At 38.2% G+C, this 22,676-nt stretch overlaps 8 protein-coding genes across 8 annotated transcripts; 4 read left to right on the top strand and 4 right to left on the bottom strand.

Annotated features, from left to right (window-relative positions):
- The first annotated feature begins 6,235 nt into the window (after positions 1-6,235).
- On the top strand, positions 6,236-7,363 carry EV154DRAFT_506219 (isopentenyl pyrophosphate isomerase). Its single transcript, XM_051601260.1, has 5 exons — positions 6,236-6,470; positions 6,534-6,728; positions 6,790-6,927; positions 6,981-7,094; positions 7,153-7,363. Exons 1-5 carry the CDS (start codon positions 6,359-6,361, stop codon positions 7,272-7,274), a joined length of 681 nt encoding a protein of 226 aa, XP_051458489.1. The 5' UTR covers positions 6,236-6,358; the 3' UTR covers positions 7,275-7,363.
- Positions 7,364-7,418: 55 nt separating this feature from the next.
- EV154DRAFT_203340 (uncharacterized protein) lies at positions 7,419-8,462 on the top strand. The gene is made up of 2 exons (XM_051594352.1): positions 7,419-7,614; positions 7,669-8,462. The coding sequence occupies exons 1-2, from the start codon at positions 7,456-7,458 to the stop codon at positions 8,377-8,379; spliced, it is 870 nt and encodes a 289-aa protein (XP_051458488.1). The 5' UTR covers positions 7,419-7,455; the 3' UTR covers positions 8,380-8,462.
- A 1,285-nt stretch (positions 8,463-9,747) lies between these two features.
- EV154DRAFT_506216 (putative ribosomal protein S28B) lies at positions 9,748-10,354 on the top strand. The gene is made up of 2 exons (XM_051601259.1): positions 9,748-9,780; positions 10,001-10,354. The coding sequence occupies exons 1-2, from the start codon at positions 9,778-9,780 to the stop codon at positions 10,208-10,210; spliced, it is 213 nt and encodes a 70-aa protein (XP_051458487.1). The 5' UTR covers positions 9,748-9,777; the 3' UTR covers positions 10,211-10,354.
- EV154DRAFT_506215 (Afadin and alpha-actinin-binding-domain-containing protein) lies at positions 10,321-12,369 on the bottom strand. Its single transcript, XM_051601258.1, has 9 exons — positions 12,304-12,369; positions 12,189-12,242; positions 11,976-12,132; positions 11,754-11,899; positions 11,568-11,673; positions 11,350-11,502; positions 10,792-11,288; positions 10,562-10,735; positions 10,321-10,501 (listed from the first exon to the last, which is right to left on the bottom strand). Exons 1-9 carry the CDS (start codon positions 12,339-12,341, stop codon positions 10,372-10,374), a joined length of 1,455 nt encoding a protein of 484 aa, XP_051458486.1. The 5' UTR covers positions 12,342-12,369; the 3' UTR covers positions 10,321-10,371.
- Positions 12,370-12,473: 104 nt separating this feature from the next.
- On the bottom strand, positions 12,474-16,352 carry EV154DRAFT_506210 (Metalloenzyme, LuxS/M16 peptidase-like protein). The gene is made up of 9 exons (XM_051601257.1): positions 16,054-16,352; positions 15,891-15,996; positions 15,455-15,832; positions 15,189-15,391; positions 14,959-15,124; positions 14,490-14,878; positions 14,165-14,415; positions 13,999-14,101; positions 12,474-13,946 (listed from the first exon to the last, which is right to left on the bottom strand). The coding sequence occupies exons 1-9, from the start codon at positions 16,261-16,263 to the stop codon at positions 12,522-12,524; spliced, it is 3,231 nt and encodes a 1,076-aa protein (XP_051458485.1). The 5' UTR covers positions 16,264-16,352; the 3' UTR covers positions 12,474-12,521.
- On the bottom strand, positions 16,213-18,954 carry EV154DRAFT_506206 (fimbrin). The gene is made up of 6 exons (XM_051601256.1): positions 18,847-18,954; positions 18,619-18,778; positions 18,260-18,482; positions 17,483-18,187; positions 16,798-17,426; positions 16,213-16,739 (listed from the first exon to the last, which is right to left on the bottom strand). The coding sequence occupies exons 1-6, from the start codon at positions 18,927-18,929 to the stop codon at positions 16,686-16,688; spliced, it is 1,854 nt and encodes a 617-aa protein (XP_051458484.1). The 5' UTR covers positions 18,930-18,954; the 3' UTR covers positions 16,213-16,685.
- A 635-nt stretch (positions 18,955-19,589) lies between these two features.
- Positions 19,590-20,095, top strand: EV154DRAFT_400149 (uncharacterized protein; the record flags this gene model as incomplete). The annotated part of the gene is made up of 2 exons (XM_051595265.1): positions 19,590-19,964; positions 20,027-20,095. Coding segments are annotated over 2 exons (444 nt in total), but the record flags the coding sequence as incomplete, so codon positions are not given.
- Positions 20,096-20,640: 545 nt separating this feature from the next.
- Positions 20,641-22,177, bottom strand: EV154DRAFT_419373 (uncharacterized protein; the record flags this gene model as incomplete). Its single annotated transcript, XM_051595891.1, has 5 exons — positions 20,641-21,095; positions 21,271-21,379; positions 21,443-21,635; positions 21,703-21,874; positions 21,973-22,177. The coding sequence occupies 5 exons, from the start codon at positions 22,175-22,177 to the stop codon at positions 20,641-20,643; spliced, it is 1,134 nt and encodes a 377-aa protein (XP_051458482.1).
- Positions 22,178-22,676: the final 499 nt, after the last annotated feature.

The raw sequence follows: 22,676 nt of genomic DNA, 5'->3' as shown, positions 1-22,676 counted from the left end.
ATTAAGTTTGATAATCTCCGTTATACGTTCCCAAATGGCTTGATCATCCTCTGTGTCATTTTCATACTCATGATCCGCCTCTAACAACTCTCGGGGTTGACGACCATATACCAGTTGAAACGCCGAATATCCATGGTCTCTTTTAGTCGACGTTCGCATTACATATACGGCGGCTGACACCCACATATCCCAATCGTTGGTGTATGTCCAGGATAATTTCTTTATGATCGCTTTGAGTGTCCCGTTTGCTCTCTCGACCTTGCCTTGTCCCTGTGGATGGTAAGGCACTCCAAATCGGATTTGAATTCCATATGATCTCATCATCATGACCTTAACCTCTTCTGCTTGGAAATGTACCCCATTATCTAGATGAATCTGATTCGGTTTTCCATACTGACATACCCATTCGAACAGTGACATGCATGTAAAGGCACTACTTTGTGATGCGGTCGGCTTACATTCAACCCACCCAGTTAACTTGTCTATAATCACCAACGCAGCATTATTCCCCTGAGCCGTAAGAGGTAATGATATATAATCCATACTGATATTGGAAAACGGTTCATAACGGAAGGATTTTACATCTAGTGATAATGGGACTGGTGGATTTCGAGGACCAAAACCTTGACATAATTGACACGAGGATACGTAACGTCTAACAGTATCGTAATAGCCAGGCCAGTAATAAATCTCCTTGATCTTGTCAAAAGTTCTCGATATACCCATATGTCCAGCCAATAAATGATCATGATTCTGTTTCAGCACCGCTAGGACCTCATGAGTTTGTAACACCTTTCTTCGTGGAAATGTACTTGATTCACGCTTGAACAGAGTCCCCTGTCTTACTTCATATTGTCTAGCTTTATTCTTAATGGCTTTCCGCTTCGACTCACTTAACCCCTCTCTAAAGGTCCAGGCGATCAGATATCCACATAAATCAGCATACTCCTGTCGATCCATACCATCTTCATTCGAAAAGATATTTTCTTCTCCTAGCCCCTTCGCTTTCTTACTAATTTTTGATTCATCTTCTTCATGACCATGTTTGATACCATTGAGTGGGAGATAATAGTCTTCGATAATTTCATCTAGTTCTGGACCTATTGAGTATGCGGCTTGTAACCTGGACAGAGCATCTGCATTTGCATTTAATTTTCCCGGACGATAGATTATATCAAAATCATAAGCTAACAACGAAGCTTGCCAACGTACTACTTTCGCCGATGCTTCTTCATTGAACTTGATTAAATACTGTAAGCTTTTCTGATCCGTGTACACCACAAATTTATGACCCAACAAATATGCTTTAAAGAAATGAATAAAGTACACGATGGCTAGGAATTCTTTTTCGTAGATACTAGTACGCTTTTCTGCCTCCGTTAATGCTTTACTACCATAGTATACCGGTCGTATGAAGTCTTCATTACCCGCTTCCGCTTGTGATAACACGCCCCCAATACCCGTATTTGATGCATCCGTAAATAATATGAATGGTCTTGTAAAATCCGGATGAATTAATACTTGATCGCCCGTCAATAACTCCTTACAGCTTTGAAATGCTTCTTCTTGCTCATGTCCCCAAACAAACGGAACATTTTTCCGTTTCAGCTTATTCATAGGTGATATCAAACCTGATAGATCCCTCAGATAACGCCGATAATATTGTATCATGCCTACAAACTGACTTATTTCTGTGACAGTTCTTGGTCTTGGCCATTTTACGATTTTATCTATCTTGGCTGGATCCATTTTGAAACCTTCTCTTCCTACCAGATGTCCCAGTAATTTCACCTCTTGGTAACCGAACTTACATTTTGAAATCGATAGTGATAGATTTGCAGCTTTGGCCTTTGCTAGTATAATATCCAATTGCTTCACATGTTCATCAAACGATTTGGAAAATACTAATCCATCATCGATATATATAAGAAAGAACTTATACAATTCTTCGAAAAATATCGAGTCTACACATGATTGCCATGCTTGCGGACTAACTTTTAATCCCATCGGTAATCGTTTCCAACGATATTGACCAAACGTTGTTGCGAATCCAGTATAATCCCGGCTCTCTTCATCAATTTCGAGTTGCCAAAAACCCTTTAAACAGTCAAATACCGAATAGTACTCTGCCTTCGCCAATAACGTGAATAGGAAATTAATGTTGGGTATGGGATATCCTGTATCTCGAACTGCTAGGTTGATTGGTTTGTAATTGAGACATAATCGATATGGATCTTTTTGTCCTGCCAGCTGAGTCGGAACACCACTCGTTAATCCAGAATCAGGAACTCCATTACTTGCATACTGTAATCTTTCCATTGAACTGATATCATCAACCTCGTTCTCCTCTACTTCGTTCGTTTCATTTATATTATTGATAGATATGGACCATACTGCTTTTGGTTCTTTTCTACCAGGCGAGGAGATCAATTTCGGTACTTTCTGAATTTTCTTAAACCTCCTTCTTGGTGCTCGCTGCTCCTTGTTATTCGGTACTAATACCACTGCTGCAGCCCAAGGACCAGAACAAGGTTCAATCATGTCCAATTCGGTTAATTGTTTTAGATACCCTTTCAACCATTCATTAGCGGCAATAGGTAACATCCTTGGTGCGACTTTCACTGGTTTAACATCATGTTTAACTTTTATGGTGTATGGTTCAACTTTTAAGGATTTTATTTCTTTTAGGGAAGTAGCAAAAACCGACTTATGTTTCTTCAATACCGTGACCAATTTCTCTCTTTGACTCGGAGTCAGGCTTGGGTTGATATCCCAATTAGGCGTGTCATCTTCACCCACCGCACATACCGATGCCTTTTCCACATTATCTTTCGACCCATAAGTGATATGATATACACTTGACTTCGCCTGTTTTGCCCTGACTTCTACCAAAATATTGGAAATACCTAATGTTTCTAATTCTTCCTTCGTTGGTTCGAAGATTGGCCCTTCTAGGATGGATGGTGCATAGATTGCCTGATCACTATCATGATGGTTGATGTACATGTCTGTGATGATGTCCATGATTTCCTCAATTTGTTGCATGTACTGCACTCCTACAGGTACTGTACTTTTATTCAACAATTGTCCTAATATGGTATCCTTCTTGAGCTTTACGACATTCACCGTCATATTGGCCACCACCATACAATAAGGTTTATCTACTTCTGACCTTTCCATCACCGTTGGCATGATATACAACCCGTACTTGTTGTAAATATCACCAGAGGGTTGTAAGACCTTATCCTCTTTCCAATTGGTTGAGGGTTCAGATAACTTTACCCATAATAGCTGACTCTCCCCAGGTTCAAAAACCCATTCGTAATCTATTAATACGTCTTTCAGTTCTCGGTTTCTTTTGTTATCAGATACGGTCGCAGATACAGCCATAGCGTTGTTATCATTCTCTACTGCCAAGTCGAAACCTTCACCTGCAGGGTGAGTAGGGATTTCATATAACTTGTTGGTCTCCTCCGAGGTAAACACCAAATTGTTCAGATGGGGATTCGTCGCTACCTTAGTCGCCAAGATAAAATCCATGCCAATCAATGTTGGGGTCAACGGGTTCTGGCTTACACAGAATGAATGATGAATTGTAACTTCAGCTGAAAATTGTAACTTTAGCTTAACCACACCAACCGGGATATCAATCTCCCCACCAGCGAACCTCAACACCTTATCCGTAGGTAACACTGACGATTCCTTTCCCAATTGTTTGACCAGATCCCAATGGACTATTGATACTACAGCACCACCATCAATCAGAAATTCACAATTTCGTTGGTCTTCCACAATGGCCAATACAGATTGAAGACTAGTTCGATCCGGTACCAAACTTGTCGTGTCCAAATTGATCATATTTACCGCTGGCAGCTCATCCTTGTCAATTTCCATGGACTCGGCCATACCTTTAACCATCGATTTTGTTCTATTCGTTGAGGGTTGACCACCTAATAAGTTGAGATATTGATACCATAGTTCAGGAGCATAGTATAATAATTGAGGTAGGGCTACGTGTATTTGGGTATCCCATAATTGTTTCTTCAGATCTAGGTGCTTCACCTTTTTCTCGTCATCTAACATAATAGGAAACTCCCGCTCCAGTTTTCTCGCAATAGAGGGTGGTATCTCACCACGTTGTTTGGCTTCAACATCCAATTTCTTATACTCTGCCTTTGCCTTTCTAGCCTTTTCCAGATTTTGTAACCGAACCGCTTTCAACTCTTCTGGCGTCTTCTTCGTAGCACCAGTAGCATAGACCTTGTGTTCTTCTGTTTTGGCTCCGTGCGTGATAACATGTATTGAGGAACTATTTGCTTTAGGATTGTTTGTAATAGAAGGTCCCTCTACTCCTAAGCATGTAGGGGACCGTTCTGAAAATCCTTCGACTCTTGGAGGGAATTATTCGTTTGCCCTTCACCACCGTTCTCCTGGTTACGTTTAGGACAATTAAAAGACGAATGATTTGCACGTTCACAAGTATTACACATTGAGTTACAGTTTCTAGCGAAATGTCCTACACCATCACAATTGTAGCACCTTAACTTATTTCCACCTGTACCATGGTTACCATTATGGCTCGGATAACTAGATTGGCCTACTTGAGCAGCATTGTTCTTTTCCATCATGTCAACACGATCCTTGACCATGGCTAATTCATTCTCAATGAGATCCAGCTTCTCCAACTTGGCTAATACGAGTCGTTCAAAGTCAGTCATATTCGCCTTATTGTTATTTGCTGTACCACTTGAATGGTCTGTGCGACTATTGTTACGCTCAAATCTGCGCACAGCATTTACGGATGTACTACCCACGATGTTTTCTTCGTCCGACGTAACATTCAACACCTTACGATCTTCGTATAAGCAGCTCTCCGCCCAACGCAACAACTTCTCCAAACCATCTAACCCATCAAGTGTCTTCTTTGCCTCTTTATTAAAAGGATCTTTGAGCTTCTTCTCACAGAATATACGGACTTGAGGTAGTAAACCTTTCATGATATCTCGAACCTTTTGTTTTTCAGTACGGTCAATACAATCAGGGCCAGCACGTTGCATAAGATAACGTTTAATCTCCATGAATTCCAAAGGTGTCTCTTCATTGGTTTGGGTTCGTTCTTCGTAATGCTTGGTATACAACTCATACCACTCCTCCGTGATATAATTTTCTTTGAACTTGGACAAAATGCAATTCTCAGTACCATCATCGTAAAGTAAGGTTTCGAATGTTTTCATATCATTCATTAGATGGTTTTTCATCCACCTTTCAGCGTGACCAGTTAAACATAGAAGGAAAGTCTCTTTCTTCCTCTCGTCCGTTCGCCAATTGTTCCACTTAGATACTTTCTCAAAGTCTTCTAAGAAACGTAAGGGGTCTTGTGTTCTACCCGTACCAGAGAACATGGGTGGGGACCGAGTATTAGTCTCCCCAGTTGCCACCGTGATTTGTTTATTGGTTTCTTTATCAATGATTAAGACAGACATGTTATGGTCTATTTCTTAGCGATTTTTGTTCTTGACTACGATATTATTTGTAATTAGGACCCAGTGGTAAATAGCCTTCCCAGGATTTGTAATTACCTATAATATTTAAAACTGTTGTTCTTCAGTATTCGTTCGACTTGCTTTGTTCTATTAAGTAACGCCCAGCTACTCCACCAAATGTTGTATCGGGATCTGATTTACCTGTTGACTTAATAAAACTTTATACTCGCAGACTTTCTTGACTATAATACAAAAATCCACGCACGTTAGGATAATGTACTATTTCGTAAAATTAGGGATGTAAAAGGACTACTGTTTTATTGAATTACGAAAAACCACGACTTTATAATATCACCGCGTAGTACATAGTACTACTCAGGCTACCACAAGATATAATCCCTTCGTATCATTTCATAAGCTTTACATCAAAACACGGTCACAGAGGGCTATTGAGGCGCTATAGTGGTTCGTACTCTGAAATATCGCCTTACCACAGCAGTTAGTTTTATTCAGGTTAAATTATTAGCAATGCATTACATGGATATTCATTGTTATGGAAACTAACAGGATTTATATCATCTATTTCAGCCTGCAGGGAACTTGAACAGTGTTTATTTCTCTAATAACAAATATGTGGTACCGTATAATATCAGCAGTTATATTTTCTCAATACGGTCCTTTTTAGAACCTCTTTTTTGCCAGTTCAAGAAGACTAAACATAAGAATGAAATCGGCTGAAGTTAAAAATGACATCTCTTTAATTGGAAACATCTCCGGGTAAAAAAAAAAAACTCTATTTAAAAAAAAAAAAACTTCTTGCACTGTATTTCTCTTCTTACTCCTAGGTCTTACAATAATAATAATAAAAATTAACAATGGCACCTGATTTGAAAGAATATGATGAAGAGCAAGTCCGTCTCATGGAAGAAATGTGTATCGTTGTAGATGAGAACGATAAACGTATTGGAGCTGATTCCAAGAAGACCTGTAAGTTGTAATGTGTACCTGTTTCATGAATAAAACGCTAATGTTATGTATGAATGTAAACAGGTCATCTCATGAGCAACATTGAAGCTACTAATCTTTTACATCGTGCCTTCAGTGTCTTTTTGTTTGATGAACAAAACAGACTTTTGCTCCAACAACGTGCCTCTGAGAAGATCACTTTTCCCGATATGTGGACCAACACTTGTTGTTCTCACCCTTTGAATATGGCTTCCGAAATCATTGAGGAAGATCAACTCGGTAAATATATAAAGAAATACATCTCGGTGTATACATTTGTTAAACCTCCCTTATAATTCAGGTGTTCGTAATGCTGCTCAACGCAAGTTGGATCATGAACTTGGTATTAAGGCTGAACAAGTGCCCCTTGACAAGTTTAAATATTTAACAAGAATCCATTATTTGGCTCCTAGTGATGGACAATGGGGAGAACATGAAGGTAATTTAGAAATAGTGGATCTGAGTAAAGTTTATTTACATGAATTGTTGTAGTGGATTATATCCTTTTTATCAAGGCAAATGTCACTTTGGATGTCAGTCCCAATGAAATTCGTGACATCAAGTATGTCACACCTGAAGAACTCAAGGCAATGTTTGCAGATCCTAGTAAGTGCTTCTTTTTAATGACAATTCTGTGATTTCTGTATTCATTTGTTTCATTTAGATGTTCCCATGACACCTTGGTTCAAGCTTATCTGTAACTCATTCTTATTCAAGTGGTGGGCTCAACTCGATACCATTGAGAGCGTTGAAGCTGATAACACTATCCATCGCTTAGGCTTCTAAAAAAAATAATTAATCACATTTTCATTCATAATAATAAAAAATCTGCCTCCCACGTGCAAGCACGACTAAATAAGGTTTTGGCCCCTTTATTGTTTTAACTGGTTTTTCTATTTATTTACCAGTTTATCTTTAGTTTGCTTTTTGCTTTTTTATCTTTTTCTTTTTTTGTTTATTTATATAAATGAGTTTAACCTCTAGCGCCACACCTTTTGAGTGGTTACCGATGCCTAGCGGCATTTCACTGACAGGACATTCTTTTACGGACGACTTATTAAAACAATTTGATAATAGACGAAGGTCGCTTATAGACGATAATGATGACGTTATATCGATACCAAAGGTACTTTAATTCTTTTTATAGATCACGTACTTCAAATGCTAAAAAAAAAAAAAGTCTGTAGAACATAGCATTATTGTCGCGTCGTTGCCTATAGTTGAATCTCGTGCATCATCCACATCGTCGATACAAGCAGTAGCAAGCGATGATACAGCAAGCAAACAATCAGAGAAACCGAGAGATTTACAAAGAAAATCATCTGTACATTTAAGGAATAAATTTAATGATGGGTTTCACCATCATCCACAAACAGAGCAACAAATAGAGCAACCTCGTGCATCAACGCTTTTTAATAGCTGGACCCTTAAACGAAAGAAGAAATTCCACCATGTACCTACACAAGATATCACATTCAATCAGTCAGAAGATGAACCACTTTCGAAAATTGCCATCCATACTACGATTCATATGAACCCAGTCAATCATCAACCAGCGGCCAGCGTGATACAGCCACCTGTAATCACTCAGTATCCACCCAAGCCATTAAAGTATTCACCTGTAGAACCCCTACCCACATATGCAGGAACAGATACAGACACCTCACATACAACTAATACTCGACGAAAAACGCTGCAACGATTATCCCTTCCTTTATTAAAGCTGACCGCTTCCTCACAACCCGCACGAACCATACAGCGAAGGAGATCAGATTCGGATTTATTAAATCAACCAACACCACCCGTAACAAAAAACTTATTTCGTTCTATCAGTAAACGATGGAGTAAACTGATATGTACCTGTAAAAACAGAGGCATCAGAAAAAAGTAAAACACCCACTCTATGTTAAACTATGCAAAAATATATGTCACAAATAACTTATTTAATACAAACGTCCTTCATTTATCCTTCCTATTTTTTTTTTTTTTTTTTTTTTTTTTTTTTTTTTTAATTAATAAATAGTTAAATTACAATATCTTTACTAACAGTTCATTGACTGTTTAAAACAATACAAAATAAGATTCAATGACATTGAGAGATAAAGAGAGAAATTAGAGTTTAATATCTTTAGCCTGTTCACTGTTTTGCGAGAAAAAACCGTGTAGAAATGCTCAGAAAGGCTTCTGCGGTAATTATTTATTTCCATAGTTAAGTATATATCAGGCTTTTTTAAAAAAATACATACTTGTTATTAATGATGCATTCTTTCTACGACTGGTGTTGAAACAGATTTAATGTTTTTATAGTTGAGAAAACCATTCGCAAATTACATTTTTAATACGTCTATGATCAAACATATATACAAAACATACATAAAATCAGATTAAATTCTTGAACAGTAATATATATCACTTACTTCGATATCAATGCTTAAAAGAAAAAAGACTCCCTTTTGTAGTTAGAGGGGAGAGAAACAATGACAGGGAGCAATCGTCAATATAAATTAAAACTGTCAACTCAAAATTACTAACATGGTGCCGGGCAGATTACGACCTCCATAAGGGACCGTGGATTCTTTCAGAGTGCTAATAGTTGTATCAGCGACTTCTTTTGGATAGCCCTCTAACCCGTAATATACTATTAACACGCGACAATAAAGAATAAGAAATATCGGTTTTTCTTTGTATCTGCTCTGCCAAATGAGCCTCTCTGTCAAAGAATTAATATACTTATTATAAATTGTAATGCTTTGAGAAATTTAATCAAACTTGATAGCACTTTCTTTGAAATTAAAATTGAAATTAATTCTGAGCATTTTTTACGCGAAGAAGGCCCCGGGAATATTGTAAAGTGGACTTTGAGATTGAAGGCGATAATTACATTCTAAATAAACTGACTAGAAATACTCAGACCTGAAAGACAGACCTTTGTACGTCAAGAATAATAAGTGCAGTAAGGTTTAGTCTAGAAAAACTGTACTGCAAGTGCCTGAGAAATTTTTTGGGAAAGCGTAAAAAGCGTAGTTATCTTTGGGAGTTTAAAACGCTCACACTGGAACCTAGCAATGATCAACCTTGGAATCACTAAAAAAAATGTTTACCAAATTGAGTTCGAACTGCTTTCGAATTTGATTGGTCAGAAAAAAAGAGGAGCCGGGAGAGGAGTGTTCGGACCGGATTTTGAGTTAAATTTTCTACGGCGGTTGAACAAGTGGGGATGGATTAGGGGCAAAAGGAATGGACAGGTGTGTAGAGCAACAAATCCTCCCTTTTCGTATAGATTGTAGACATGGTAAGCCATGAGAAAATACGAGACAACACACAGTAGAAAGAAAAAAAAAAGATACGCACATGGATGAATGCAACAAAAAAACCAAGAGGGGATAGATGGAATAATAGATGAACGATCTTTTGTTTTTCAGGATTGGATGTGATATTTTTTTTTCTTCTGCTTGTGTGGGATCGTTATGTGTTGTGTTAATGAAGTGAAATTAACGGGTTCATGCTTTTAGGATTCTTCTTCTTCAAAGACCCCCGTCAAGCTCGCTAGAGTTACAAAGGTTCTCGGCCGTACCGGTTCTCGTGGTGGTGTCACCCAAGTCCGTGTTGAATTCATGGACGATACCAACCGTTCCATTATCCGTAACGTCAAGGGTCCTGTTCGTGAGAACGATATCCTCTGTCTCTTGGAATCCGAACGTGAAGCTCGTCGTCTCCGTTAAGAAACTTTTTTTTAAAATTATCATTTTGTGGAATCGCCAGCCAATGACAGCATCTTCTCTTATAAACGTCGATTCTATACATGTTTTTTAACAAAATAAAAAATAACCTCTTTTTTTTATATATATATTATATATACGTATTTATTTATTATTCTCATGTATCAATTATTGGAGGGAGCAGCACCTAGCCACCCACTTTTTCTTTTACGTGGTCTATCGGAAGGTTCAAAGGTAAATGTCTGTTTAGCAGAAGGTGGTGGCGGTGGTGGTGGTGTTGTTGTTGAAGAGGAACTATGGGTTAGAAAGTGTTAGTGTACGAATAAAGAAGAACTAAATAAAAGACATGCAAACCTTTCTTGTAGAATGTCTTGTAACTGAATGGCTCGTTTCATTTCTTCAAATGCCCAACGTTCAGCCTCTAGCTCTGATCGTCGTTTACCCAATTCCAAGGCTGATTGTGTCAGCTTCTTTTGATCGCGCATAGCCTTTTTCTTCAGCTGGTCGTACTTTGATTCGTCCTCTGAACTACGTGAGGTGTCAAAAAATGAAAAGAAAACGTATACTGTATATGTGTATCTTACTCTGAAATATAAGCGTCTTTGGGTGTTGGATAGAGGGTGTCAAAGAAGCCACCTTGCTCAAAGCGCTTATACATTTCGACTTCCTGACCATGCTCTTCCCTTGCACGCACAAAATTCTCTGTCAAGTCTGTTAATTCCTCCTGTAAACACTGTATGAGCTCATCTCTTTCCGCAATGTCAGTGTGCGAGTAAAGTTGCGGTGTTTGATCTAATTGATGATCCCATTCTTGTTTCAATCTGGCCAGCAGATCTTGTATCATGTGTATTGCCTCTTTACCGCCACAGTTCTTGGGTAGACGTAGTCTGGCCGTCTCTGGATAGACATCGCGAGGTTTTGCTTCAGGATGTTGATCAAACCGGATGATTTGTGTCTCTAATAGTCGATGTACATCCGTATATAAAGTAATTAAACTCGTCCTTAAATCCTCTGTCTCTAATTTCAAATCCTCTTCTCTATCATTTGCTTGTTGTATTACTTGTGCATATTTTTTGTGTTCCTGTAATATAAAAATAAGTCTTTTTTTTTCCCATCCTACATGCAATATCTCTCGTAGTTACTTGGTCCACTTTATTGCTGTCTTCATGCATATTAGCAGCTAAATAGGAGTTGGTTTCCATCATGGCTTGTTTTGCCTTGTAGTGGTGATTCATGCATTTAACAATTCTATCCTGTGCTTTTGCTAATTCTTGTTCGTGTCTACTTGTTTCATTCTATTACTTTTGATAAGAGGCGGGTTTTCCCCCCAAAATAATAATAATAATAATAATGTACTTACGGCGTATTGTGTCTTCATGTATTGCATGTTATTCTTTAATTTGGATATCTCTTCTTTCAAACGAGTATTTTGTATCGAGTTTTTTTTCATCCTTAACTCATTAGTTCTAAATCTTCCAGTAAGTCAAGACAGTCATCGTTTGCGTTCCCCCCCTCCTCCTCCTCCTCTTTTCTCTCTCTTCCTTACTCTAATTTCGATCGTAATTCTTTGTTAAGTTGATCCTTGGTATTATTGTCACGTTTTAAGTTGACCAAGGTGGATTCAAGTCCTCCTTGTTGTTTCTTTAAATCGTTTATTGTGTTGATGAATTCCTGTCGTTCTAAAGCATCGTTCTAACAGTAAAAGAGAAAGGGTTAAAGGATGTATAAAAGAAATATCGTTTGTCGTGTGTGTGCGATGGTGTTTTACTTTGCGATCTTGTAATAATGCATAGAGACAGTTGACGATTTTACATTGGTCGTCTGGAGAACGTGAATTAAACACAAGGGGTACGGGGTAATTGTAGGTCGTTAAAAGAATGTTGATATAATTGGAAGAAGCCTCAAGTGAATCGAGGGAACAAAATCTATCGATTCTTTGTTTAGTGGTAAAAAAAAACATGTCTTGCGAACAGAAACTTACTGTTCAGCTTCGTTGTATTTCATGGTGGTGGGCGACATGGGATCGTCAAAGGATCTGCGTGTTTTCTGTGTTAGTCAAGAAACCACAAAAGTTTTTCATTCGTTAATCTGTATACCTGGGATCCAATGTTGGTGAATTCGCTCCAAAATTCATCACTGGTTTTTAAAGGGTTAAAACAATAAAAGGTTTTTTTATTTTTAAATGAAGGCGCGCGCGCGCTCTATTTTGTTTGTTTTTAGAAATTCAAATTCAGACACATAGTTGCTGAATGTTTTAAGACAATACTTTATAAAAAAGAAATAACTTTATTATGTACAATGAAGGAAAAGAAGATTAAAATGAGTAAAATGGTACAGCAGCAACAGATAAAGTCATTCTGCGCTTAAATTTAAATAAATCTTTGATGACGATGCAGTTCTCAGGAAGTTGTGTATGATCACGACTGGAAAGTCCACTAGGTCCTTGATTCATCTTAACCACGACTTGTTCCGCATCCTTTTGATCCAACTTGATTTTTTTCAAGAGGAATTCTACAAGTCCTGCTTCCGTCTGCACACTGGAATCACCACCATTTTCTGTAATCTTTTCCTTCAAATCATCTTCTGAAAAGGTCTTCTTCTCAATCAATTTAAGGTACGTCAAGACAGGATACAATTGGTCTACAGTGTAACGGTCTTCTTCCTCCTCTTCCTCTTCATCATCATCGTCATCATCATTGATGTTTCTGCTGACTTTCTCTTCCTTGTTAGTGGAGGGCTTCTTTTGAGATTGGACATGGACTGAAATAGTACTTGCTTGAGGAGAATTCGGCATAATGAGCGCATCATAGAACGCCAACAAGGATTCCTTGGTAATAGTCTTTACCTCTTCCACATCTTTGACATTATCATCAAATTCATAATATCCAGATTCAATATCAGCCCAATACTTTGAGCTCTCCTCATACAAATTCTTGTATTTTTCCAATGTATCTGCAATCAAAGAATCCACCTGCGCTTGATATTCCTTTTCAGTCATCTCGGCTAAAATCTCTCTCAAGGATTCAAGGAATTCCAATACACGATTTTCCAAATAGGTAGGATCACGTTCACTTTGTACAATGAGTCTGAATGACAACTGACCTAACTGACCACGAACACCACTAAATACCAAATAGCCCAGTTGCTCTCTTGTCCGAAGTTGGTTGAAACAAGGTTCTTGTGCAATTTGGGCCACCATGGATAATCGATTTCGAAGGCCCAAATCTTTGACGTGGCATACATGAGTATTGTAATTGATGGCAGAGTTGACATCGTCGGCATCGCGTACAGGCAACTGATAGATGAATTTCTTGCCAGTGGGTAAAATAAAGGACCGTTCACCAATGAACTGACTGGGTTGAAGTGGACGTGGTTGTAAGATGGTTTCAACCATGCTAAACATCTCGAGGACCGAACTCTTTTCTAAAGCACCATGCACGAAACCTTCAATATGTAAACTACTGATAGCAATAGGAATAAATGCTTGTACTTCTTCCATCGTCATATCCTTAATCTCCAAAAGATAATCATCACAGTTCCATCGTTTTTCACACATAATATCGTTCAGGTAATAGGCGGAATGTTGATAGGGAGCTTCCAAAAAGAAATTTTCATAACTTCGTGTCAATTCATCCTTGAATATATCGAATCGACTTTGTTCAATACGCAAGTGCTTCATTTTATCAATGACCTTTTCCAGTAATAAAGGTAATTTATCGCTGTAGCCGCCCACATGTAACTAGTTTCTCGTTGTGAGTTCCAAGAATGAAATGAATTAAACATAGACTTACAGTGATTCCTTTGGTGTCTTGATTTAAATAATAGTTCAGACCCGCTACTTCAGCATTATACGAGTACTCGGAAAGAGAATCTGTTAACAAACTCATATATAACCTAAATATAATATACAAATATCAATAACGAAGCCTCCCACATTAATTTATTTTTATCACTTACTCTAACATGACTCCGTTACGAGGTGTAGCATGAAGCAATGGGTTTTTAAAGAGGACCCACAGGTTGGTCTTGGGCACCCAAAAGGTATCATCTTGCTTGTACCAAACACGGGAAAGTTCTGTATCTTTGATTAATTCAGGTTCAGTTTTCTTTGTATCCACATGGAATTTATTCACATCGAGTTTAGAAGGTAAGAATTCATTAATGGCAGGTAAAGTGAACTCCTCGTTGAGTGTGATATCCGACAATCTCTATTTTTTTTTTTTTTTTTTTTTTTTTTTGGATGAGTTAACATGTTTGATGATACCAATAAAGGATGACTTACGGAAATGAATTCAGGTTCAAGAGGCATATCTTCATATTCAGTGGAGTACCATTTTTCGACCTTGGTGCACTGAACACCGTTGGGGAACTCTTGTGCAGCCAAAGTCAATCTAAAATTATCCGGTCTTAACAAATCCAAATGCTGATTGATTAATTTGGGGTCATAATTGCGGAGTAATTGACTACCACTGATGGTCATTTGTGGAGGTAAATTTTCTTGCATCTGTTGTGATAAGAAGGACGTGTATTGCGAAGGTGTACATTTCTCTGAGAATTTAAATTCAATTTCTGCCAAGGATTTGATTTCATCGTAAATCCATTTTTTGACACCTGTTGCCTTGATCATTTCGATATATTGGAAAATGGCAACCACTACATCTTGATAATGAGCTTTATAAATGAAATAATGTCAGTACCTAGCCATTGTGTATCTGTAGAGAGTGATTATAGTGAAGTTGTTTTTTTCTTACCGATTCCCTGTTCGGTTAAATCCACACTGATATGGAAAAAGCCGAAGCCAATGCCACCAAAGCACATACCCGAGCTTAAATAGGTGGCCCAGTTCTTCTTTTTGAGGAAGGACAAGACTGAACCAGGCCCTTCATGGCCTGTTAAATGAGATATATAATGAGCGGGCTATCGCACGGTTCCAAAATGTTAGTATGCATTCCCGTCTATTCCATTTATTTTCTTTTTTTACCTGACTCTCGTAAAAGGCAGATTGATCCGGGAAAGGAAAGGTAATGTCCAGCGTACGTGTCTTTTTAACGGATTTGATAAAGATTTGCTTCATGACTTGATCTTTTGTAAGAGGATGACCTTTAAAAGAAGGCACAGGAATATTCTTATTGGTCACACTTGAGAATTTTTCAACAACCCAATGGGTCAATTGGTCCAACGATTCTAATTGAGGGTATACAGGTAAGGATATGTGTATATGCAGCACTAATTTTTTTTTAGGATTACCTTGGCCAATAACGGTCAATTTCATAATGTTGGCAGAGTAATTGTTATCGTGAAATTTGAGTAACTCTGTACGAATATCGAGACCCAGCTTTTTGGGATTTTCCATGAGTGTTTCCAAGTTACCGGTTTCGAATAAATGCCAAGGATGATCCGGGTTGGAAAGACATTTCTCGACTTGGGCAACGCGCCAACAATCCGACTGCAAGTTCTTTTTATGCTCGGAATCTACTGCTCTTAACTCTCTCTCTGTACAACTCTCTGAAAACAACGGGTCAATAAAAAAATGAGAAAAACGATCCAATGCTCCTTCCAGAAATTGATGACCGACTTCGAAAAAATAATTTGTATTTTCAGTTCCGGTAAACGCATTTGCATGACCTATTTTTTTTTATAGTGTCAGATTTCCTTGCTTTCATTTATTGTTCCTTGCTTTTACCAGAATGCTCAGAAAGATAGCTGTAATAATCGTTTTCTTTGGGGTATTTCTTGGTACCCATAAACAGTAAATGTTCACAAAAATGAGCTAAACCTTGCAAGTTTTCCTATAACAGCATAAGTCAGACCATATCACATCAAACTATATTTATCCTTTCTCTTACCGGATCACTGAGACTGCCGACATGAACATCAAGTGCAGCACTAGCACGATCCGTTTCCGGATCACTAATAAGCAGCACTTCGAGTTGATTAGCAAGTTTGATTAACCGATATTCACGCTCGTCATTAGCTGGCTTTTCTAACGCATGTGTATATAATTCATATTCTGCTTTGCATTGCCAATCTTGATGATTATGTATAGCAGAAACCATTTTCTAAGAGAAAGAAAAAAAAAAAAGAAAAAAGGGGAAAGAGTCACACGCTAGTTTATTTAGAAAAATCGATGCAAACTTATATAGAAAATAAAAACGAGCCACACAAATAAGTTTTTTTTTTTTGTAGATCTTGAGTGCGCATATTTCTATTTTGTCAACAACAACAGCAGCGCCCCCTTAGTGTGGGAGCCACATGACTACATCATTTGAGACAGTGACCTTGGTAACACACATACAATAAAGTAAATGTGGGAAATAAGGGGTAAACACATGCTATAAATGCTCACTGTGACATGCACACACGACGCCTTTGTAGAATTAATCGTTAATTGATCTTTCTTTTTTGTTTATTAAAATAAAAGGAGTGGTGGCATATGCAGCCTATTAGTACAGTCAATCACAATGGATAGAGTTTGGGCTTAATGATTGATTTCTCTATCTACTTGCATTAAGCTACCAATAAAAGTCAAGTTCTACATAATAATGAAGCGTTAGTCATCAACAAGGGAGTGAATACATGTTCTACTTTACCATCTTTGCTCTGACTTCAACAATATCCTCGGGCACAAGGAAAATAGTGGAGCCCAATTTACGAGCAATGGAAATAGCAAGTTTAGCATTGTTAAATGCATCTTCTTCAGTTCTTCCGCTTGTCACCAAGTTATAATCCACGTATCCAGGCTTAATACCATTCAGCACATCCAAGAAAAAGATACCCGTAGAAAGTGTGCGATCCTTGAAGGATGTCATCTTACTAGATTTACCTCCACGTTGCACTGTCTCGTTAGCCCAACGCACCAAATCACTGTCGGAAATAGAGCGACCACCCTTTGTGAGTGATTGCAAGGTATGAATGATATTCTCTCGCATCAATTGCCATGTTAAACCCAAGGTCAAGGTCTTTTGTCCATCCACAATATCAGCTCCTTGAATACCCACGAGTGAGAATCGGAGTTCTTGACCAAGACTGACGGCATAATTACAATTTTCAATTTGCTTGAATCGGGAAAGAGGTTGCTTCTTACCCACCATGCGCCAATTGACACTACCGGGAACAACCTTTTCAAATGCTTGTAATAAGACTAAACCATCCTGTAAATCCTCAAACAAGTTGTAGACACCGGGATCCACGTTCAAACTATTAAGCCAAAGTGTGAACACTAAGTGAAGAAGTTAGAAACAGAATATAGAAACATGTAAAAAAAAAGATGCTTACTTCTGGCTTCACGCTCGCCTTCGGCATCAAATTCTTCAATCTCGGGAGCTTCTTCTTCGGACAAAGGTTCCAATCCAGGGTGGGTGTTGAAGAGATGAGCGACAAAGGCCAAATTCAATTTAGGATTACCGGCGATTAAAGCAGTAGGAGTCAAGTATTTACGGCAACCAATCTTTTCAGCGTTGGACAAGATCATTTCTGCTCTACGTAAAAGATCGCGTTCGCTAAGTGGGGCACGAGAACAGGATTCTGGCTTGAGTTGGTTCAAAAGGACGGTATAATTTTCACCATCGGCCACATCCTTGGAGAAATTCTTTACACGTCTTTCCCAACCAGCTGCCTTCAAATGATAATTGAACCATCTTAATAAGATTTGATCAGGAGGTAACTTTAAGAAGTCTTCCAATGTTTCACCATCTTCCAAGAGTCTGTATAATTCGGGATGTTGCTTGATATCAATCTTGCTTAAAAGTCCGCGTTTAATGATTTGCCAGATTAAACCCAGAATCAAATGCTCACGTCCTTCAATTAAATCAGTTGAACCAATGTTAACCACAGAGCAACCAATGGCTTTGGCTGAATTGATTACAATATTGTTGTTTTCCACCATTTGGAAATTGTTGATCTTTTTACCAGCATTCAAAACACGTTCATCAATGGTGTCAGGTACAGCATCGTTAATCAACTTACAAAGAATAAGACCGTCTATTACACAAACAAAATCAGTCACTCCATACACACAATGACTTTATTTTAATCCCTCATTGTCCTATTTACCTTTGCACTCGTCAAATAATTGCATTGTGTTGGTGGGAATGGGGAAACGGTTGCCAATATGTACATCACCAGCAAGCACACCATTGATGTGTCGGGTAAATTCAGAACGTTCATCCTCATTAATTGTATGTGTTACATTAGCATTGGTACCATGGACCTTGATCTTGTTTTGATGAACATCAAAAGCACCCTTGTTACGACCATCCTTTAACTTTGCTGCGAGCTAAGCTTGCCAAGAAAAAACAAAAAGGTAAGTTAAATATCGTCATTGTTCCCGTTTGAATGTCCGCCACAAGAAAGAAAAAAAAAACTCGCGTTTCCCTTTCAGCCTCACCCCCTTTCACCGCACAGACGCTTACCTCGATAAATTCTTCCACATCAATTTTACCAGCGGCATTGGTACTGACGTCTTTAAGAGTAGCACGAATTTCATCATAATTGTCACTGTAACCAGTTTCTTTACAAGCCTTTTGAATTTCTTTTTGGTCGAGATAACCATCTCCGTCCAAGTCTATTTCACTAATATATATAAATTTTTCCCGGTATTTAGTTTCTTGTCAAAGGGACAGAAAGAAAGAGATACTTACGCGAACTGGTCAATCAGTTTGTTAATGTCATTGACCTGAAGTTGAGGGTATTTGCGTTGAAGGGTAAAAGCGTTTACAACCATGTTTATAATGTAAAGAAGAAAAAAAAAGAAGAAAAAAATAAAATAAAAAAGAAGGGCCAGCCCTTTTTGTGCTCCCCACACTTGTACATTGCGTCATCAATCCAGTAAATGCATGACACAACTCTTGGCAACACTCTACACTGTCTCGAGAAATTCCTTTCTGTACTATTTGGATCATCAAAAAGAAATGCTTGTTACAGTGTTATACTATCAAGACAACTACATCCCCCTTTGCATTAATCGAGAGTTGCACAAGTGACTAAAAATAAAAAAGTATACGCTTATTGATTGTATATTTCACATCAAAAAAGCATAATGACGTACTAAACAATTGTTACACACACGACGTTTTAAATAAATAAAAAATGGGCTTGTATTAAAGCGGAATACCACACGCGCCCTCCAAAAATAATTATCACAAAAAAAAAAAGGCTTTTTCTTTAGTTTCTTCTTTCTTTTACTTCTTTATACATTTTAAATATGAGCAACCCTTTTGAAGAAGATACACACGGTCCACGTTATGGAAATGCCTATGATAATACACCCGTGGTCTCACCACCTCCAGCTACCTTTGGTTCACCTGCACTTCCACCTCGAACCAAGCCACCAGTACCAGCAGTAGCACCTGTAGTGGGTGGTTCACCTTATGGAACACAACGTATGCCTTCTCCTTCAGACTATCATCAAACTAGCCTCCCTACAACAAATGCTTGGCAAGAATCCAACAAGACCTTAGATGAAGATAGAAACGCCTGGTCCTCCAGCCCTACGCCACATCAAAACGCCTATCAATACACAGGCACTGCCTATGGCAATACCGCCACTGGTTCAGAAAACGTCTATTCCCCTCAGCCTGCTGCTGCAACCATCAATGAACAAAGTCATAAAATTGAAACTCCTATGGCAGTATCGGATAATGAGGCAACCTATAATAATAAACACACAAGTTTGTATTCCAAAATAAGATTCTATATTCGTATTGCTTTACTGATTGCGGGTATTGGACATCTTGGTTTTGCGGCTGGTGCGTCTCCTGTAAGTCATTTATAAAAGGATTTTGACTAGTGGGGAACTAATTTTTATTACATAAACGCTAGTATTCAAATGTGGAGGTGCCATTTGATTCTAAAGCCTGCTTCTATTACCTATTTGCCGTCGTAAGTTGGATTTTTAAAGATAAACTCACAAAAACATATTTAACACATCATAATTTTTTAAAGGCGATTCTATCCATCATTTATTCCATCTATCACATTTTCTTCTTCTTCTTTCGAAGATTTGGAAAAGCCGAGAAAATGAAGCGAACAATTTTAATTCTATGTGATTTGCTCATGACACTGTTATGGGGAATCGGCATCATTGTCGAAATTGCCAAATTCACCTGTAAAATAGGTTCCCAGGATGGTTGGTGTAACTTTTATAATACCTCCATCTTTTTCGGCTTTGTTTCCTTTGTTCTCTACATCATCATGTTGGGCTGGGATGCTGTCGGCGGCTGTTGCAAGAACAGAAAGAAGTAAAAAAAAAAAAAAAGAGTTTATTTTTCTTTTAGAAATTTAATAGATAGGAAATGATGCATCTACTTTGGTTGACCAGCTTAATAACCCTCCTATAATATCGCGCGGTTTATCAATTCCTTCTTTTTGCATCATGCGAACTGCAATCTGTGAATCATTACCTAACCTACAAATAACAAATACTATCATGGAAATTACCCTCCTTCCATTAATAAATTACATATCAAAAAAAGTCTGCCTATTTTTTTTTTCTTACCGTGTTCACTATCCACATTCTTTTCTACCATCATGTCCTTCACAAGTGTCATCTTTTTATCCAGTTCGTCTATCGGGATATGAATACTATTGGGCAAACGACAGATCCCATATTGAATCGCAGGTCGAACATCAATCAGCACATGATCCACTCCTTCCTCCACAACCTTATTATATTCATGAACATCGACTCTCTCCTCTCGCTTCAAAATCGTCTCATCTACTGTCTTATCATCAGCAGATCCATCGCAAAATTGGACATAATCAATCAATTCTGTCATTGTAGGTGTATCTCCACATATGGCACAATCCTTCTTTTTATGACGAAGTCGCATAGTTCGAAACATGGGGTTGCTCATGGCGCTAAAAATTAAGAAACTAGGTTCCTTCAATGCTATATGCGTGTCACCATGCTGTCTCTTATTATATCACACATTTCACTTACATGGTGAGTCAATGGCTACCTTGATGGCTTCCAACGCTTGTAAAATACCAATCACGCCGGGCACTATTAGAATTTGGTTATATATAAAAAGGCTGCTTGTAGGAAATACATAAAATCTCTTTACCTACACCAAGAACACCACTATCCACACAACGTCCTACGGTGGAAGCGGGAGGAGGGACGGGATGAAGACAACGAAAACAAGGTCCATTGTTATAATTATAAATCGTAAGCTAAAACAAAAACAAAAACAAACGGTTAAGAAGTAGAATAAAAGAAGGTATAAAATGATTTACCTGTCCATCGTTTCTAAGTGCACTTCCGGATACGATGGGTTTTCCTGCTAAAACACAAGCATCACTCAGCAAGTAACGTGTGGCAATATTGTCTGTACAATCAAGTACGATATCGTATTGTTGGATGAGTTGGAGCGCATTGGTTCTATCCAGTGTATAAGCATAAGGAACAACATCGGCATCGGGATAAATCCTGTTCTCACAGAAAAAGAGTTTTTAGTTATCCAACGTGATAAGGAACAACCAAAAGACAGACTTACGCTTGAATGGCAATGGCAGCAGATACGGCTTTATTTACACCACATCGTGCTTCAGTATGAATCACTTGACGATGCAAATTATTCGTATCCACTGTATCATGATCCACAATACCTAAACGACCTACACCACCTGCACCTAAATAAAGTGCGGCGGGGGATCCTAAACCACCCGCTCCCACAATCAAGAAGGACTTGCTACGTAATTTTATTTGTGCTGAATTGGGAAAGCTCAGTAAAGTCAATGCATGTAAACAAGAAAAAGAAACTCACATTCTAAGCCGAAACCGGGAACAACTAATTGACGTCCAAAACGAAAGATTTCTGCGTTGGTTAATGAACTGACACGTTCAAATGGACTGGTCACATCGGTTTCCGTCAATGCTGCAGGCAAGGGCGCTTCTGCTGCAGCTGCGGCTGCCTCTAGTTCTGCAATGCGTTGACGAAGAAGTGCGTTCTCTCTCTCCAATTTCTCCATGCCAAAAATAAAAAACCAAGAGAGTATTAGACAGACAAAGCTTTTCTAAAAAAAAATTGGGCTTGACAGGCTGGGGGAGAGCACTATCGATCATCCTATTGGCCCTGATTTGGAAAGCACTGAAGTAAACTTAATTGGACAATGTGAGCTTACAGCGCTTGTTGCTCAGGTAAAAAGTAGCATCACGACCTAGATTGGCAAGAAACTTATTGTGTGATTGTGCAAACTGTTTAGCGCATATTGTTACAAAAAAACTTTGGAAGTACATAGAGATGGTGTAACAAAACCTCAAATTTTGATGCAACTTACATAATGTTAAAGACACATGTCATTCAGAGTGATTAAAACCATTGGGCGAACTTCGATTGTGTCAGTTAATGCTTGATTGATCTATGCTTTTTTTTGCAGATAATAATCATTTCTTCTTGCTTCATCTTAATTATGTTTGGTGCGGGGAGTACATAGGCTGTGTAGGATGCCTCCAAGCGTATTGGAATAT

The sequence above is a fragment of the Mucor mucedo genome, assembly GCF_025094135.1.
Source record: "Mucor mucedo strain NRRL 3635 chromosome Unknown EV154scaffold_37, whole genome shotgun sequence".
NCBI classification, from domain to species: domain Eukaryota; kingdom Fungi; phylum Mucoromycota; class Mucoromycetes; order Mucorales; family Mucoraceae; genus Mucor; species Mucor mucedo.
The sequence above is the reverse complement of the archived record's forward strand: the minus strand, read 5'-3'. Positions and strand labels throughout refer to the sequence as shown.